General features: G+C 37.9%; 1 protein-coding gene across 1 annotated transcript in view; it reads right to left on the reverse strand.

Annotated features, from left to right (window-relative positions):
• Window positions 1-18,508, reverse strand: part of AQR (aquarius intron-binding spliceosomal factor) — a 55,782-nt gene that overhangs the window by 14,689 nt on the left and 22,585 nt on the right. Inside the window, exons 18-27 of the mRNA XM_056345138.1 lie at window positions 17,711-17,878; window positions 17,125-17,294; window positions 13,420-13,661; window positions 11,627-11,770; window positions 10,988-11,057; window positions 8,335-8,445; window positions 6,682-6,791; window positions 3,381-3,516; window positions 1,753-1,962; window positions 790-927 (exon numbers count right to left, since the gene is read on the reverse strand). Of these exons, the coding sequence (XP_056201113.1) occupies window positions 790-927; window positions 1,753-1,962; window positions 3,381-3,516; window positions 6,682-6,791; window positions 8,335-8,445; window positions 10,988-11,057; window positions 11,627-11,770; window positions 13,420-13,661; window positions 17,125-17,294; window positions 17,711-17,878 (1,499 nt within the window). The remainder of the gene's footprint in view (window positions 1-789; window positions 928-1,752; window positions 1,963-3,380; window positions 3,517-6,681; window positions 6,792-8,334; window positions 8,446-10,987; window positions 11,058-11,626; window positions 11,771-13,419; window positions 13,662-17,124; window positions 17,295-17,710; window positions 17,879-18,508) is intronic.

Raw genomic sequence — 18,508 nt, forward strand, 5'->3', positions numbered from 1 at the left:
AATAACAATTAATAACATAATAATGCTGTTATTCAGCCTACCCAAAGTCAACACCAATTCCGCATTTGGTTTTTGATGGGCGGGACAGTTACTGCAGGATTTTACCTTATAGGCACAGTATCAGTATTACCAAAAATCCTTCTACATCAATGGCAGATCCATCTGTACCAATCACAGCTTACATCTAGAAGGAATCCATGACATGCTTCCCATATGCCACAACCCATCCACAAGAGAAAACCTTTTTGCAGTGGAACAAACTAATTTGGTATCTTTGCACTGAAGCAGAAAAGCAGCACTTTCGTGATTCAATGCAAGTGTATTATCAGAGAAAAATAATACCGAAGGAATTATTTGTGGTGAGCTTTCATCTAGAAGTCTGTACTAAATTAATACCTATCATTAACACTGCAGAGTGAAAACAGCATGGCATCATAGTTCATTTTTTAGGTAAAGAAAGTTATAAAGGCCATGTTTTTTTCCCTCAATTCTACCTTTTATTACTCAGTCATATCACTGCAGTTCCATCTAACATGGCAAAAGTAACTTCTTTAATAGACATGCACTATTAAGCATTTTCATGTATGCAATAGCTTACAAGTGATCTCATCTTTTACTTACAGAAGTTAAATTTTTCTTTACTTACAGCAGTAAAATTACAAATTGAAACTGGTAAAAAAGCTGTAACTCAAAATAATCTAGTTGCCTAGATTTAGGACAGACAAAAAGTTTATACAAGTGGCAGGAGGAATCAAACCCAGAAACCAATTAGTGTAGTATAATCATTACTTTGAAACCTAATTCAACCAGGTCATGTCGTTTCAGAGCAGCATGAGTACAAGTCATGGCAATGATTTTTGCTTCTTTCACCAACAGGTATTTGGATCTATCCAGGCCACTGCGGAGAAGTTCAAATGCTCTGAATTCCTATGGAGGTGAAAAGAAAGTCAGAATACAAAAAATTATTGCTTATAAAAGGTATTCACTCAAACTATCTGGCCACCTTCTTAATGTAATTAGGTAAGAGAGTTAGGAGGTATCTGCTGTTAACAATCCCATCTGAATAATACTTTTAAAGCTAAACCTGGAAACCACAATATTACAAAAAACAATGTTTTAAAAATACATCAATGAATTCTGCAACCTGTGTGCATATATAAATTTGCAAACAAATATTCAGTTAATTCTGAGGAACCTTTCCAGAATCCCCCAAATTTTTGTTCTACTCTATCTTCCTGTTTCATACTTTACCGTATCATAACATCACATCAACTTCAGTATTAGAAAGACCAACACAGTTAATATAACCAAATGATACACAGGTCACCTTTACCCTAACTTTTAAAAGCCTCTCAAGCAGTTCTGGGAAAAACAGAAGAAAATCTGTTTAAGTTACTTCTAGGTTACCTGATTAAAGGCAATTCACTGTAAATACAATGACCCTGTGAGGATCAGAGGAACAGTGATAGGGAAACCAACCCTAGTAACCTAATCAGTGAAAACCAAACTGGCAGAATGGCTGCTTCCCAAGATTAAAAAAAAAACAACAAACAGATAAGCCCCTTGCCTCTATTGTGAGATGTGTCTATATTACTCAAAGGTGTTAACTCTCACCTGAATGTCCTGCAAACTAATGAAGATACCTAGAGATAGGTACTCCTTTTAGGATGTAGAGCAAATGAGAATTTTGGAACTGTGTGAAGTTTTTTATAGGATCAGCAGATCCACTTACCTTCCAGTGACATGTCTTACCTCAAGCTGAGTGAATATTTTCTTCACATGCCTAAAACACCCTTCAGCAATTTCCATATCTTCTTCATAGGATTTGCCTTTGAAAATTGGTTGAGGCGCATTTGCAAAATACTGGTGAAAAGGAAAGAAACCGGAGACATCCGTAACATCTGGCAATTTTCCACCTTTAACTTTCACTTTGCTGATATACTCCTCCCAACGAGACATTACCTATGGCAAACAAAAGTGACATTCTGACATTTTTATATCATAAAGTCATTTGCAAAGTGTAGTCTTGCACATGCAATATTGAAAAAAAATAATATCACAAACCAAAGTTATGTCTAAATTAGCATTTGACCTTGTATCAGGACAACACTTTTCAAGCTGCCATGGGTTGACAGCAGTGTGTCAACCTGGAGTGCAGAAGGAACGGGGCTTATCATTCAAATTCATAACACCGCATCTCTGCCAGCCCTTCCTCACACTTCTCCCCTGCTCTGGCATGGGATTTCCACAGGCTGCAGCTTCCTTCAGGGCACATTCGTCTGCTCTGGCATGGGGTCTTCCACAGGCTGCAGGGGGACAACCTGCCTCACCATGGTTCTCTCCATCAGCTGTGGGGCAATCTCTGCTCTGGTGACAGGAGCACCTCCTGGCCCTCCTTTTCCTTCTGACCTTCATGTGTGGAGTTGTTTCTCACACTGCCCTCTGCCCTCAGCTACTGCTCATTGGGGTTTTACGTATTCTCGAAGATGTTTTCACAGAGGTGCCACGAGTGTCACTGATGGGCTCAGCTTTGGCCAGTGGTGGGTCTGTGGGAGCTGGCCACGTCCAGCACAGGGCAGCCCTTGGCCTCTTCTCAGAGATCACTCCTGCAGCCCCCTGCTACCAAAACCTTGCTGCATAAATCCAATACAGAAGCTAATCATTTGATTACCTCCACTTACAGTACGTTGGCTTAAATACCAAGCGGCATTCTTTTGGGAGGAAGCTGAACCAAAAGATGAGCTCTAGCAGTGCTCCTAGCACTCTTCAACACCTAACTTCCATTTAGTGTTTACGTGCACACTACAGCTAACCTAGAGTAACATCTCTAAAAACACACACAGTGCACACACTTGATCGTAAATACCACTCTACAAGTCTGCTTAAGCCACACTAATTGCTAATGTGAAGCATGTCACTGAAAAATACATGGAAGGGAAATGAGGGATATACAATATATAGAAAGTCAACATTTTGTATATTATGCATCTGATTTCACACTGGCATGTAACGCCATAAAAGCTTTCTAGTGGGACCACTGAGTAGGTGTTCTAATGTTTGTCCAAAATGTAAAGCAGCCCACAGATCTTCCTATCTGAAGGAGAAACTTCAGGTTAGAAACCTTGCTAGCAGTCAAGATGTGCAGCAGCGACAGCCTTTCAATAGGTGAATCACCAGGCAGGATTTAAAGCAACAGCAATACAAGTAAGTAATGTCACAATTGTAACTTTGGCTGTTACTGTATTTTAAGCCACCAAAGAAAATGCCCTTTTTTTTTTTTTTTTTTGACTCAATTCTCAAAAATTCGCTCCAATTTCTACAAAAGTGTTTCATAACATGCTGAGGTCATACAGTCTCTGTAGAAGTATTTCTGTCCTTACTTGGTATAAGAAAAAGTGGCCAGCTGTTTCACAAGTGTAAGAAACATCTCCTGGGACTCCAAGACTCTCTTGCAATCGCCCAACTTCTCGTAGAAGTTCAAGTCTTCGAGCTAGCACATAATTAACTCTTCCGTACCTACAAAATGTATCAAATATAATTTTTGTTTAAATGTATTTAATTTGCAACTGTTTTATCTAAATAGCATATTGAGAGATCATAAAAAAACAACACCCCCCCCTCAAAAAAACCCCGTAACTACTACCCAGTTCCAAAAACTAACAACTTGCCACATAGTATTTTTATCAGTTGAGCCCTAATAATTTACAGAGCTATGCAAAAGCCATTACAGTAGAAAAAGCTTCTTTCATCCCATCGCTATAACAAAAGCTTCCTAAGTGTTAGTAAATCTGTAAAGCAGAAAAGCATTACTTCCAATGTACCATTCATGAACTATGGTACACTACAACTTACACAAATACAAGCAAGTTATACAAGTCTGTGGACCATCATAAATAGAACCTACATCCCAAGTTTCAGTATGATAAGGCTGACTTCCTTTGGCAATACACAAAACATTTTGCACTAATGCTTAGCCCACCATAACTGACAGGTCTGCATCCACATATAAGAAGTCCTGTACTCATCACTGCCTGTTGAATAACTTTTACGACTTTTATGATTAGTTTGTAACCTACTCCTTCTGTTCTTCCTCCTCTTACACAGTTTAAGCTCAATTTTTTTCCTTTACAAATCAATTTTTTTACTCCATACAGTCCCCCACCCCCAGAAGCAGTACAAGAACAAAAATCACTTACATTACTAAAAAAGAAAACAGATTAAAAAGTAGTATAAATGGGTGGATTTAAAGTAGTGAGAGGAACAGGACACTTTCTTTTAAAAATGCATACATAGTTAGAAGCTCAAATGTGAATGAAGGCTAACTTTCAGGTTATTAAAACTACCCTTCATAAAATACGCTTTCTGCACAGAAAAAACCCAACCCAATCCCTGGTAATCACAAGGTTCTACTGTCTTATTTAGAAGGATAAGAGTAGTTAAAACTGGAGATTTGAATTTACTAAGACACAACTGAATATGACATTGTTCTGGAAAACCGGAAAAAAACCAATTTCCTTAGGAACTATGACAGTTAAGATCCTTGGAATACTAAGCAGGTTTTTCTTCTTCAGTAAAACTAATCTATTATAATCACAAGTGACTGCAACCAGTTTGTTGGAAACCTCACACTTCCAATGTCCTCTTGTTTCTCACAACCTAAGTCGTACATCCTCTTATATGTATTTGTCCATTGCTACGTAAGTTTTCTTTAGCTGTGATTCCCTTTGTGTTTAGGTGGCAGTACCAGTTTAATCAGCTCCTCTCCACCTTATGTTCTTATATCCCCTGCCCCACTTTGCTGTGCCTGCAGAGGGAGCAAAAAAGGAACACAGCTCTCAAGCAGTAGAAATTCCTCGACCAGTACTGTGCCCTCTAAAGCAGCCTGACACAGAAAAACCATGAACCCAGAAGCAATCTAAAAACAAACGAAAGACATACAGGAAATAAACCTATCCTCTCAGTGTGCAGTGCACCTTTAAACATGTTCCTCAACCCTTATCTCTCCCTCCCAAACTGCCAGAACCCACAGGACTTGCAGTAATGTCCCATAGGTCTGGAGTTACCTTGAAAAAGAATGAAAACAGAAAATGTAGAGCAACTCAAAGAAAACTCCTTTTAATGATGAGCCCTACTGTTCAAGGAATATACTAAACCATGGATATTACTAAATAAATACCTTCCATGGCATCATTGCACTAAGATTTTGGCTATCAAATTTCTGGAATAACGTGACTACGTCAAAGCATTCATTTTTTTAAAAAAAATAATCATAAAGTATTTATTTTGCTAACTGAAACTCAACCATGCATATGTGGGTAGCTTCTAGTGACTATATCTAATTTTTACTGCAGCTTTTGAAGTCAAAGTATTGCTTTTATAACCTAGTACTGGAAAGTTCAGTTATTTCCAGTGCATGACCATTACACCCCCACTTAGAATGTGTGAAGTGCTACTGATGTCAATTGGACTAACAAGTGACAAACTTTCAAATATTTACAAGAACAGGTTCTTAAGTCTTTATCGATATAGAGTTGATAGCTTTCCTTATGTATATATTCTTCAAAATGTGTTATTTGCCAATGAAATAAGCAACTTTGTAGTTAAGCATCATTCTGAAGAATTAAAAGCAGAACGTTTAATTTAACATTTATATTTATTAATGCAATATTCACCATGCCAGCAGAAGTGATCTTGTATCTGTAGAAAAAATTTGTAACTGCACAAAGTTACTTTTCTTATTCAAAATTCTCTCACACAACCAATTAATTCTATGAAGTGTATATGGGCCCAGAAAATAACAAACTACTTTTATTCAAACAGCTAAGTTTGTGAACAAGGAACTGACCGAGTCTGCCTTTGGATTCTCAAGGGAACACAGTTTCTCTACTGAGTAAGAGCCAAAATTACTTACTCCTGTATTGAAAACAAGTGAACTCTGTGTTACTAGGATTCAATAATATGAGAAAGGTAAAAGCTTCTCAAGCTCAGCTCATTGCTCATTTACAAGGTAGAAAGGTAAAATTTCTCAAGCACAGCTCATTGTTCATTTACAAGGTAGGATGGATTCAACACATACATCTTGCTACAATGTTTATGCAAGTGAGATTATCATTAGCACCTCCTTTCTCACTGTCCTGGTTTAACCCCAGCTGGTAATTAAGCACCATACAGCCACTTTCTCAGTCCCCACTCACCCTGAGGGATGGGGAGGAGAGTTGGAAAGGAATGTAAACCTCAAGGGTTGAAAGAACAATTTAATAATTCAAAGAGAATAAAAATGAAACATTAATAACAATGATGACAGTAACAGTTATAATGAAAAGGGGAAGGGAAAGAATAAAATCCAGAGGGAAAGGAAGAAAGGAACACGTGGTGCACAATGTAACTGCTCACCGCCCACTGACCCATGCCCAGCCAGTCCCGGAGCAACAACCTCGCAGTCCCGGCCAACCCCCCCAGGTAGATACACCAGGCATGACGTCCCATGGTATGGAATCCCTCTTTGGCTAGTTCAGGCCAGCTGCCCTGGCTGTGTCCCCTCCCTGATCCTTGTGCCCCTCCAGCCTTTTTGCTAACAAGCCCTGAGAAACTGAAGTCTCACCTCAAAGCCAAACCACAACGCCATATACTAGCTCCTAAGAAGATAATTAACTCCATCCCAGCTGAAACCAGGCCACTCACCTGCTGAAATCTTTCTCTGTCTCTAATTCCTCTTCTCCATGACCCAGACGCAGGAGGTGGCGCTCATCAATGTCTAGGGCCATGATTTTTTCAAACAGCTGGTTCAAGGCCTAAAGATTGACAAGAACAGGAGAAACTAGTTTTTAGAAGTTCAGAGGCTCTTGCAGGGAAAAACTGAAGAATTACTAGTAAGCCAGCTAGCAAATTATGCTTATTTTGGTATAAATGGAAGCCAAAGCAAACATGAAATTAACACTGTAACTAGAGCTCTTAATCTTGACAACAGGGAAATCCACCTACTAAAACTCCTGTATTTGGATACTTTATACAACTATCAAATTTGATTTTACAATTTTAAGACAAATTTAAAAGTTGATTTTATCACCTAGTTAATTCAGTTGATAAAGCTATCAGTTTACAAAACTGCCTCAAGAAGCACACTTGGTAAACACTGGTTTTGTTAGATGACTTTAAAATGACTTAAACTTCTACTGTACTTTAGAAAAGTGTGATCCAGTACTGACTGGCAGGTACTGTGACTCTATTCCATATGGATAAATAAATCCTGCTGAACTAAACTTCAAGGTGTGCTACATCTCCTGCCTTAAACTCTTCAGTTCTCTAACAGCTTAACATCAACTGCCCAATTCAGTGTCTTTCAAAGGAGTAAATTCGTAAGTACTGGATCATCAAGTTATGAAACTAAGAGTAAACACGACCAAGCTCCACTTGTACTTCAAGTCAGCTGGAAGTCATCAAACATGCTGAAGAACAGCATCAAGTTATAGGGAAAGAACCCTGCTGAGATACAGTTTATTTCCTGAAGTAAAATTTCAAGTTCATATTCTCATGTAAGTCTTGTCTGGTAAGAGTCTCCTACCTGTCTCAAATCACTTCCTTTTCTCCTCAAGGGACATGCTCTCACCTTCACTGCCTGTTACTCTCCCACAACCCACTGCAGACTGGCCTGTATTATTCCAGGTTGTAACTCCTCACCAAAAGGAAGCCCCATCCACCATTCAGTGATCAACAGCATAAGTGCCTGTTCTCACTTTGACAGAAAAAGATTAAATGTTTTCAAAGTGGTATGTTCAGTTAAGATAGCTCACAACTGAGATAGGGTAGGCTAATTAGGGAGACCAGAAAATAGATGACCTTGGTTTCCAAACAAACCCTTCCAAACCAGATGCTGATTTAGAGTAAGAGTCTTGAAGACTTTTATCATTTTTATTTTACATATGATTGAGAATTAGCAGCTAGACTCCATTTCTAATGGCTGGGAAGCAAGCATTCCGCTCAGGAGGCCTTTCCTTAGAAGCATGAAGCACAGGACAGCCAGTGTCCAAAAAAGCCAAGTGGCAAAAATCTGGCACACATGCAGTAAATGTGCAACTGTAAGAACTGTGCTGACACTTTTTCAAAATACTTCCAAATTTCTGACCCCAACCAGTTAAATCTATTGAAAACTTCTGATGAATAGTTCAGAATTAAATTTAAAAAGTTAATTTCACATTATGAAACTGGCAAAATTGCACCAAAGCCAACTCAAGTTTTCATTGTTGAGACAACTGAAATCCCAGACCTACTGATCTCAATACTTGCTGTTCTTCTTGATTTTAATTACAGAAAAGTTTCATACATGACTGACACTACCTGATTAGAGTGGGTAACTATAAGAGTTCGTTGTTCTGGGAAATTGTGATAAAGATTGGAAATTATCTGGACTGCTACATCAGTTTTTCCAGTACCAGGTGGACCCACTACCTGAAAAAAAAATTAAAACCAAAAATCAACACACAATTTATCTGAATATTGCACAATACAAAAATATAGCCAGTTGGGGAAAAAAACCCAGAACAATCTCATGAGACACTGACATTATACATTAACAACAAAAAAGTCTTCTGTTTCATGTACAACATTAACAACAAAAAAGTCTTCTGTTTCATGTACAGTTGCTCGCTGGCTTCTGTGAACTTCAGGAGTATGTACATGCACCATGAAAGACTGAGCCTAATGCTAATTGAGATTTCTGCCCAAGAGGAATATGGTAATTCCACAATCACTGGCTGGCTTTTGTGAACTTCAAGAACATGTACATTATGTCATAAAAGATTAATTCATATTAGTTAGGCAGATTCCTGCCTAAAAGGAATATGGTAATCCAACATACGAAATACTATCCTGTTTCACAACCCATGAAAACAGACCTCCTCAGAGAAGTCCTGGGACAGGCTACACACGGAAAACAGTGAAAAAAGCATCAAAACACACAATTGGAAAGATTAATGTGAGATAGATATAAAGAACAGGAAAAAAAACTCCATTTTTTTTATTTACTCAAAATTCTATCACTGATCATACAGAAGTAACCAACAGTTAAGTTTTTACAGGTTCAATTATACCAACAACATTCAAAATTTGGTATCTGAGACATTTCAAAGGCATCCAAGTACTACAGAGCATCTCAAAGTAATTTGTTCAGCATCAAGAAGCACAGAACAGCAGGCTTCATATGTACCTACACATTACAAACTGCTATGACATCACACTTGCATTATTTAAGAATCTCATTGATCACTGGATTCAAAAGCAATCAGGATTGCACTTCTCAAAAATATTAGAAGTATATGACATAAAATAAATCATAGGCCTATATTATGTAACTGTTTTCTCAGTCTGCCTTACCTCCCTGCAAAAAAGTGGGTGCTATAGTTGAAAAAGTCAGAATAAATCCTCAAAATCAAAAAGCTGACTTTGTCATTGTTTTTCCCTTTTGACTCTCATTCTCTAACCCGTTAAAACATGAGCAAATGCTGGTTTAGTAGAAAAGTTCAAATTATGTAACAGCCACCTCAAACATTTATGAAAATTGATTAAGTACCAGGCGCAGGAAGTTACTTTTCTTTAAACCCTCCAAAAGTGAGGTAGATGGTTGTTTATAATGCATTACATACCTGCATTTGAAGGTCATTAATAGTTCAACAAATATTAAATTACATTAATAAACAGTATGCAATGCTATTTTTAAAAAAATACAAAAATAAAAAAACTAGGTGACTTAAGACACCCCCTCTCTAGTATTTTTATGTGTTAATTACATATTACAAAACTGTAATGAAGATTTTAAATTTCCCAATGCTCTTTTCTATTGACAATACTACTGACATAAAACAATACTCCTACACACTGGCATGGGTATTCTTAGACAAACACTCCAATGATGTAAAACCCAGCACTTCAATTATGTAAACCCCTTCCAACATTGTTTAATAACCAAATCTGAAGCATCTATCACTGTGTCATTTTCACAGCATTCAAAAAGGAGCTTTAATTTCCAAATAGACCTTAAAGTTGATATTCTATCTTCTACTAGAAAACATACCATTATTCAGAAAATTGCCAGGAACTCAGGTAACTTTTATGCACATTTACAACACTACTAATTTCAGAACATGTAGTCAGGGACACAAAAAAAGGCATACAATTCTCCTTAAGTTTATTTTTTCCTTTGCCTTGCACCTTTGGGTGCCAGTGTATAGGGAGTTGTAAAACAAATGAGGAAGAGCATGGTACTAATAAATATCAATACAAAAACCTAAAAACTAGCATTATCACCTATATAGGCCAAGAAGAAATTAAGAATATCAAAGAAAAGTTCATTCAAATATTCCACTGAGTCACTACCAGGATAGACTGCACTTCAGTGGGAGACAGGTACCTGTAAGTCAAAGTCTAACTGAGAGTGGTAAACCTTAAAGACCTTTCCAGAAACTCACTGATCAAAAATTATTTTCATAACAAATCTATAGCTTTGGTTTGGTTTGTAACTTCTAGTTCTAGAAGTCAGTAGGGTATAAAGGACTGCACATTAGATTTCACAAAACAGCAGAAAAAAGCTCCCTGGAGACAATTCAATGACTTTCATTTCCTTTAATGGAGTCAGATCAAACTAAAAATAATGCCAGTAGTTTAAAACAGCCAAAAATTACATACATGGCAAAAGCTTTACAGTCTAAAACCTGCAATCCAACCACTGAAAAAGTAAATTCAGTTGTCGGAAGTCTTCAGCCACTGAAACACAGGCTACAGTTATACAGAAAACAATTGTGTTTCTGTATTATTTTGATAAGATGGGAGGATGTTGAACCTTTGTACATTAATTTTTCCTATTTTTAAACTACTAATAGAAGTGACCGCAGCAAGGCTACAGAAATGGGCACTACTGGTATTTTGCTGAATGTAAAACAGACTCTAAAGCCAAAATCAAATAAATAGAGTATAAAATCCTTAAAAATATTCCTACCATAGTTAGCCCAGGCTGCATTCCTGCACGTATAGCTTCAATCTGAGTATGGGTAAATTGAATAGTATTGCTGTAACAAAGAAAAACAAGATCAGAGAATTGATTGATTTGCCAACAGTTTTGATAAAAGCAATTGCTTTTAACAAGTCTGATTATAAATCAATTTGCCACACATTTGTCTAGAACTACATGCTTGCAAACTTTTATTTAGATTAAACCAACAACTATCATCTTTATAGACATGACAATCTCACAATTTCCAAGCAAGACAGTAACTCAAGTTGTCCACGTGACAGCAAAACCACCCCATCTAAAAGATTGTCTGTCTTCTGTTATTATTTGCCAAGAATGCCGTACAATTATTTAGGTGTGATTCTCCTAATATTCAAAGTCCTGACACAATACTAAAAGACAGTATTTCTCATTGTTCTACAGGGGAAATTTTTAAACAGACAGGGCGTTAAGAGTTTCACTTAAATGTAAAAAAACAAAACAGTCTCATATTCAAATCTTCTTTTAGTATTGAAATAAAAATGATGTTTTGTTTATAACCAACAATATTATTTTTTTAATTACTTTTGAAAATTAACTGCTATGCACGTGTTACCATTTGTAAGTAAATTCTCATTTGTTTATTACCGTTTTGGTTGATTATATGGATATGGTCCCCTGTTTGGAATGACATGAGGCTCTACAACCAGTGTTTTAGCTTCTTCAGATTTTTCTTCACTCCCATCCTCTTTTCTTTTCTTTCCTTTACCTCCCTTTATTGGGAAAGTTATCCTGTAACACAATTTAAGACTACACTTCAACACATTCACTGATACCAGACTGTCTTAGAAGTTTATACAGAAAAGTTTTTTTTTGTTAAGTCAAACTTTCACACAGCAGGGAAACTAAGAGCTGCAAATGACAAAGTATTAATGAGGATAAGGAAAAGGAATGACAAATAAATTGATGAAGCAGATTTTAAGAAAGCGTATTTGACAGAAAGTTTGTCAACAGTGCTCTTTACATAGCTTGAAAAGCCAGGAGCAGTGCTGACAGCCAGCTGGAAAAGCACTGAAGGCACAAAGTTCATAAATGAAAATGGAAGGGACAGGAGTAAAGTTGCAATAGAAAGCCACCAACACACTCTGCTCAGCAGTAATAACTTGATTTTGTTCTAGAACTGTTGCACAATTTTTTTTCCCCACAAAAAGACATCAATGTTCTAAACTGCCCCAACAGATTAAGCCTTTCATCCTCCCTTTCAATTTTTTGTATAGCCCTCTGTATTACATGTTAGCAAGCTTCTCCAATTCAGAAACAAATCATGGTGAAGGAATTCCAATGGCTATCGAATTATCTTGAGACAACAATGCAGACATCCTTAACAGCAATAATCTTACTCTCTTTACAGGGCAAATGAAGCAATCACTTTTCATAAAGAGGGGTATCTGTGTTTTAATCCATGAACTGAAAATGAACACTAGTCCATCAAGGGAAATTGTGCATGGTGTCTTGTCTTTATACCTTCAGATTATTTTTGTATCATTATATAATGTTAGTGCCTTCTCCACACATATTCTACATGCAGTGTTTAAAAAAAAGCAAGCAAGGAAGATTACCTCCCTGCTTTTCAAGATTCAGTTTAGCCGTGATAAGAGCTGACTGGTGCAGGGGGAAGCCATCTCTTCCCTCCCCAGTCAAATCTATTCCTTCAAAAGGAAAAATATTTCAACTCTCATTAACTTGTAAGGGAGAAACATATAGTTTCTTCAGCTGGACTGAAGAAACTGTTCTCCTACACCATGCACTGTGAAACTCAGTTGCCAGAGTCGAAGGAGGTCCACCAGCAGGGACACAACTGTCAAGTCTAAATATGCTGGACAACAGTACCACTGAAACAAAACATGTATATATCTCAGTTAGCGGTCAAAGGTGGGAATCTTATTTCAGGAACCATTTCTAAATTAAATAAACAATATGGGATTTCAGACAACTCTTTATTTTGATTGAATGGTCTTTCCAAAAGCTCATATTTTAACTGATGTTGAAATTGCTGCTCTTAGCTTGCTTTAATGAGACATGTAAGGGAACTACGTAATTAAAAATCTTTAAGCTGAACTTGAGGAGGCTAGATAGCATCATGCAGTACCGAATACTACATGTCTTGATTCTATTTCATACTGCTGCTTTTCCCATACATTCAATAGGCTGACCTACAAGCAAGGCTCTGATGCATTTTTGCACAGAACAGAGCAGAAGCTGGTCCTGAGCCAAAATGCAGTACAGTTAACTGTTACATAGCTATCTAAATCTTAATATTAACATATTAACGTCTTTCCTTAAAGAAGCAGCACCTCACTTCAACCACGGAACCCAACTGCACCTGACAATGCACTTCAGCAAGAATATAAGACCAGGAGTACTTGAAATTTTGAGATCACCTGAATGGAGGTATTTGCAGAACTGGATTGTCAACAGTCACTTTAATATTGTATCCAGGAAAGCTAGCTTTTAAGTGATCAATGGACAAGAAAGTGTCATTAAAATCCAGAGTTGCAATCTGATTTGGCATTTTCGAATAGTGTGCACTACTTGGGTCTCCATATCCAAGAATGATGTCATGCAGCCAGTCAGGAACGACACAATCTGTGTTCATCAAATTCCTAATAGTCTCCAAAACAGCCTACAAATTAGAAAAATAGAAAAAAATATGATTGGAGAGATTGACTTTTTACCAAGAAAACATGACATAGTGAAGACTAATCAAACCCATTCTAAGATGCTAGTATGTAACAGTCTTTAATTGACAGGTGCTTTGTTAGATTGAGTATATATATAGATACACACACAGAGTATATATATGCAACAAGACACCAGTGTCAAACGATGTAACTCTTCAGCTATCCTGTTAGTAATGAGGACCATAATCACCAGTAAGGTTTTCATTCCAGAACACTTGGGGTGGGGGTTGGGGATGACACAGGCAAATGACACAGAAGACCCTCAAGCATCTTAAAGTTTCTCTTTCAAACCTATAAATTCCATCCCTCCAGCCAGCTTGTTTCCCTCCAAAACCTTGGTCTTCACCCCCAGATTAATTTCTCTACTCATCTGTGGTTATGTCAGTATTTTCTCTCCTTTCCCCCTCCCATGAAAACACCAATTTCAAGACCCTGGCCTCGCACAGAGGATGTTAATTTTAACTAAGAGGTAGCTGGACTTTAGTCTTCCTGTTAATAGACCTACTTCAGTGGCAAGTCTCCAGCAACCACCCTACTTGAAACTTGGTTTAGAACACCACGCATCTGCTCTTCAGCAGAGGAAACACAGTGCCAGAACACCAACAGGCTTTGGCAGAGAGCACTTGTGCTGATAATGTAAAATTAATCTGACACAGACACATAGCATTAACAATCAGTTCTGGTTTTTTTTTAAATCTAAAGTTATAAAAGACTCTCTGTGAATTACTTCCAGTATACCAATCCACAGCTGGATGGCACCAGAATCCTCTCTGCAGACTGCAAACTACTGCTTCACACCAGAGGCATCTTTCTAGATACAGAAGAGTCAAAGTCTTCCTCCCTCCCTCTGTATCCATCTGGTCAGAGCTTGCTGCAGATTCCTCTAAAATGAAAACCACTTCAATTATGCAAAGCATGATTTTAAGGCACCAAAAGTAAAGGTGGTTTTTCATGCACACTGCATTTTCATAATGGAAAGCTCAAGGAACATTGAAGATTCAATAGTCTAAACAGCAAAGAAACTGAGCATACACACACAAAATATTTTCAGATACATGAAATTATGCACCCTCACAGCAAAAAAGGTCAATAGTATCTTTTGCTGCATTAAGAAGTTGCCAGCAGGTCAAGGGAGGTGCTCCCCCCTCTCTGCACAGCACTGTTGAGGCTGAACTATAGAATCACAGAATAATATGGGTTGGAAGGAGCATTCAAAGGTCATTTAGTCCAACATCCCTGCAGTGAGCAGAGACATCTTCAACTAGATCAGGTTATTCAGAGCCCTGCCCAACCTGACCCTGAATACTTCCAGGGATGGGGTATCGACCACCTCTCAGGGCAACCGGTTCCAGTGTTTCAGCACCTTCATTGTAAAAAATATCTTCCATATATCTAGTCTGCATCTAACCTCTTTTAGCTTAAAACCATTACCCTTTATCCTATTGCTACAGACCCTATTAATAAGTCTATCCCTATCTTTCTTACAAACACTCCCTTCAGTATTGAAAGGCTGCAATAAGGTCTCCTCAAAGCCTTCTCCTGTCCAGGCTGAACAACCCCGACTCCCTCACAGCCTTTCCTCACAGAAGAGGTGCTCCATGCCTCTGATCACTTTCGGGACCTTCCTCTGGGCCCTCTCCAAGTGGGGTCTCACCAGGGCAGAATAAAGGGGCAGAATCACCTCCCTCAACCTGCTGGCCAGACTTCTTTTGATACAGCCCTGGCTGTGGTTGGGTTTTCAGACTGTGAGCACACGTTGCCAGCTCATGCCCAGCTCTTCACCCACCAGTATGCCCAAGACCTTTTCTGCAGCACTGCTCTCAATCCCTTCATCCACCAGCTTGTATTGATACTGGGGATTGCCCTGACCCAGGTGCAGGACCTTGCACTTGGCCTTTTTGAACCTCCTGAGGTTCACATGGGCCCACTCCTCAAGCTTCTCCAGGCCCCTCTGAATGGCAGACCATCTCCGAATCCAGAGCACTGTGTTCAGTTCTGGGCTACTTAGTAAAAAAGAAAAAAAACTGTAGAGGCATGGAATTATGGGAGTGAGTCCAGTGCAGGGCCATAAGGAGGATTAAGGGACTGGAGCATCTTTCACATGAGGAGAAACCAGAAGAACTGGGACTGTTCAGTCTGGAAAAGAGACAGCTCAGAGGATATTATATCAACATGATAAATACCTGATAGGATGAAATGAAGATGAGTGAGCCAGACTCTTCTCAGTAGTGTCCAGTGACAGGAGACAATGGGCACAAATTAAAACATACTAAATTCCATCTGAACACAAAAAAACACTTTTTTTACTGTGAGGACAATTCAGCACTAGAAGAGGTTGCCCAGAGAAGTTCTGGATTCTTAGTTCTTGGAGATACTCAAAACCCAACTAGACATTGCCCCGGACTGCCTGCTGCAGGTGACCCTCTTTGAGCAGGGGTCTTGGACTAGATAACCTCCAGAGTTGCCCTGCAACCTAAGTGATTCTATGATACTGTAATTACGCCACCTAATAAAAAAAAACAGACCACTTGACATTAGATTTAATTTTGACCTATTCACAATTCTAGAAATTCAAAGACATCAACTTTGCTGAAAAACTTTCGTCTTTCTTTAACAGAAGGCAAGGAAGGCTAAGGTACCGATAAGCTTCCTGAAATACAACATTTGCTGAATTTATATGTAAAACTGAATTAGAGTCGTGTGCATAATTTTAATCTTACTCATAGGCAATACAGAGTATCATCATGTATTAGCAACAGCTTTATCTGCAACCCTGACCAAATTCCATGAAAAATCTCCTGACAAAAGATACCAAGGAAGTAAAATGCTGAAGAATCATGCACTGCAACCGTGTGAAAATTGCTACGGCAGGCAAAAAACCCATCATTCACTCCACAAAGCTAGCATACATTCTCTTTAAGGACTATCAAATATATCAAGTGCTAAAATCCTCATCTGACACCCTCCAAAGCCTGATAAGAAACTGACCCAGTGATGTTCCCAAAAGCTAACAGGCTTTTCTGATCCACACCTTTTGATTAGTTACTTCCTCTTCCTACAGTCCGCTATGATACCAGGTAACAAAAACATTCCACATACTCCCTTTACCCAAAAGGCCAAATACACTAACCTGTAAGTTACCTGCTAAAAGACTGAAATTCTAAACTTATGTTTTATTATACACTTAAGTGAAGTAGGAGTGTTTTGATTTCCAGTTACTTTAGTACTTACCTGCAGAAGCAACTTATAACCAGCTGACGTGCTCTAACTTCCTGAAGTAATCCGGTGCCAAACCATGTGCAAAAGCCTAACTATGTGCATCTAAAATGAACATGTCTCAGTACTGCCGAGTACGGCATATTCAGACAAACGCTTATCCTAAGAGTCAAGGAGCAAGTACCTTACCTTGAAATTGTTTTCTTTTGGTTTTCTTCTCATTATTATATTAAATGTCTCATATACATCTTCTGCTCCATTTTGGATTGTATTGGTCATGTCTTGTTGATACTGGTTTGGGTCCAGAAACACTCTGTATGTTCTGCAATCCCCCTTAAGTCTTGGCTTGGGTTCCGGTCCTGCCCATAATGGAACAGTAAGATCAGAATTTGAATTAATGCTAAAAGCAGATTATCATTCAAATAAGTGATACACAATCATTCCTGAAGTGAAATTTAGACAAATTCCATTGATTAAACCAATTTCTGCATTACAAGCATTCCTATTTGATGCTATCATCCCATTTCTAATAAGGTTTTGAATGTAAGCTATTTTATTCCTAATAATGAGATGTACTGTATTTATTTAATCAATAAAATTGCATCAGATTTTACCAGAGGAAACTAGTTAACTTTTCTCAGGCTGCTTAAGGAATTGGTTTGTTTCTTTCAAGCAGGTAATGAATTCAGTGAGTACTGCTTAAAAGAGAAGCAAGTCAACGATTAGGCTGTTAACAACAACAAAATTATTTCTAACAAGTTTTGGTATATCGTACCTTCTTCAATAACACGTCCCTTCTCATCTAACATGCCCTGGATTTCACAGCCTCTGACATACACCAGGCCAATTTGCTCAACAAAAGGTCGTCGTCTGTCAAACTTGGTGCCGTAAGGTTGCGTGGGACGTACCGTAATCAAAAAACAGACATCATGTTTACGCAGACCTGATTCCAAAAAGGAACATTCAGTGATTTGATTGAAAGTCATTTCACTTATCCATTCCATATATACATACAAAAAAATCTTTTAAATAAAACCCCACCTGTTTAGACAATAATGTCTTCTGTTTCAAAATATGCCTTTAACTTTGATGATACAGAACCACAGGATACTGTCATTTTTTCACTATTGCTGCACATTACTATCAGATATGAAAAGGAAAAACCGACTGCTTGTTTTATGACAATAAACTTATTTCAAGATTATTCTTTTCCCAATAATCTTACTTAGGTTACACAACCTATCTCAAAAGGTCATGTGTATCATTACTCTCTCGTTCTCATTGCTTTCTTCTGGACTATCTCCAATTTATTATTGTTTTTCTTACAATTTAAGTGCCATGCTTAGAACTGGGCACAAAATCCTAAACAAAGTTACTTTAGTTATCTACTTAATAGGGTAAAAGGTCACTGAAAGTTACTGGTTTTCTATGCTACACTCCGGTTTATAAATCCTGACATGACTTGGTTGAGTGTTTTAATTTCTCCCTCAGCAGTAATATATTGTGAAGTAATATTCGCTTTTGAGTGATGATGATCTTCATTCTGCAGAGCTACTGTCTAACAAGTTACTCT

The sequence above is a fragment of the Falco biarmicus genome, chromosome 7, assembly GCF_023638135.1.
Source record: "Falco biarmicus isolate bFalBia1 chromosome 7, bFalBia1.pri, whole genome shotgun sequence".
Taxonomy (NCBI): Eukaryota; Metazoa; Chordata; class Aves; order Falconiformes; family Falconidae; genus Falco; species Falco biarmicus.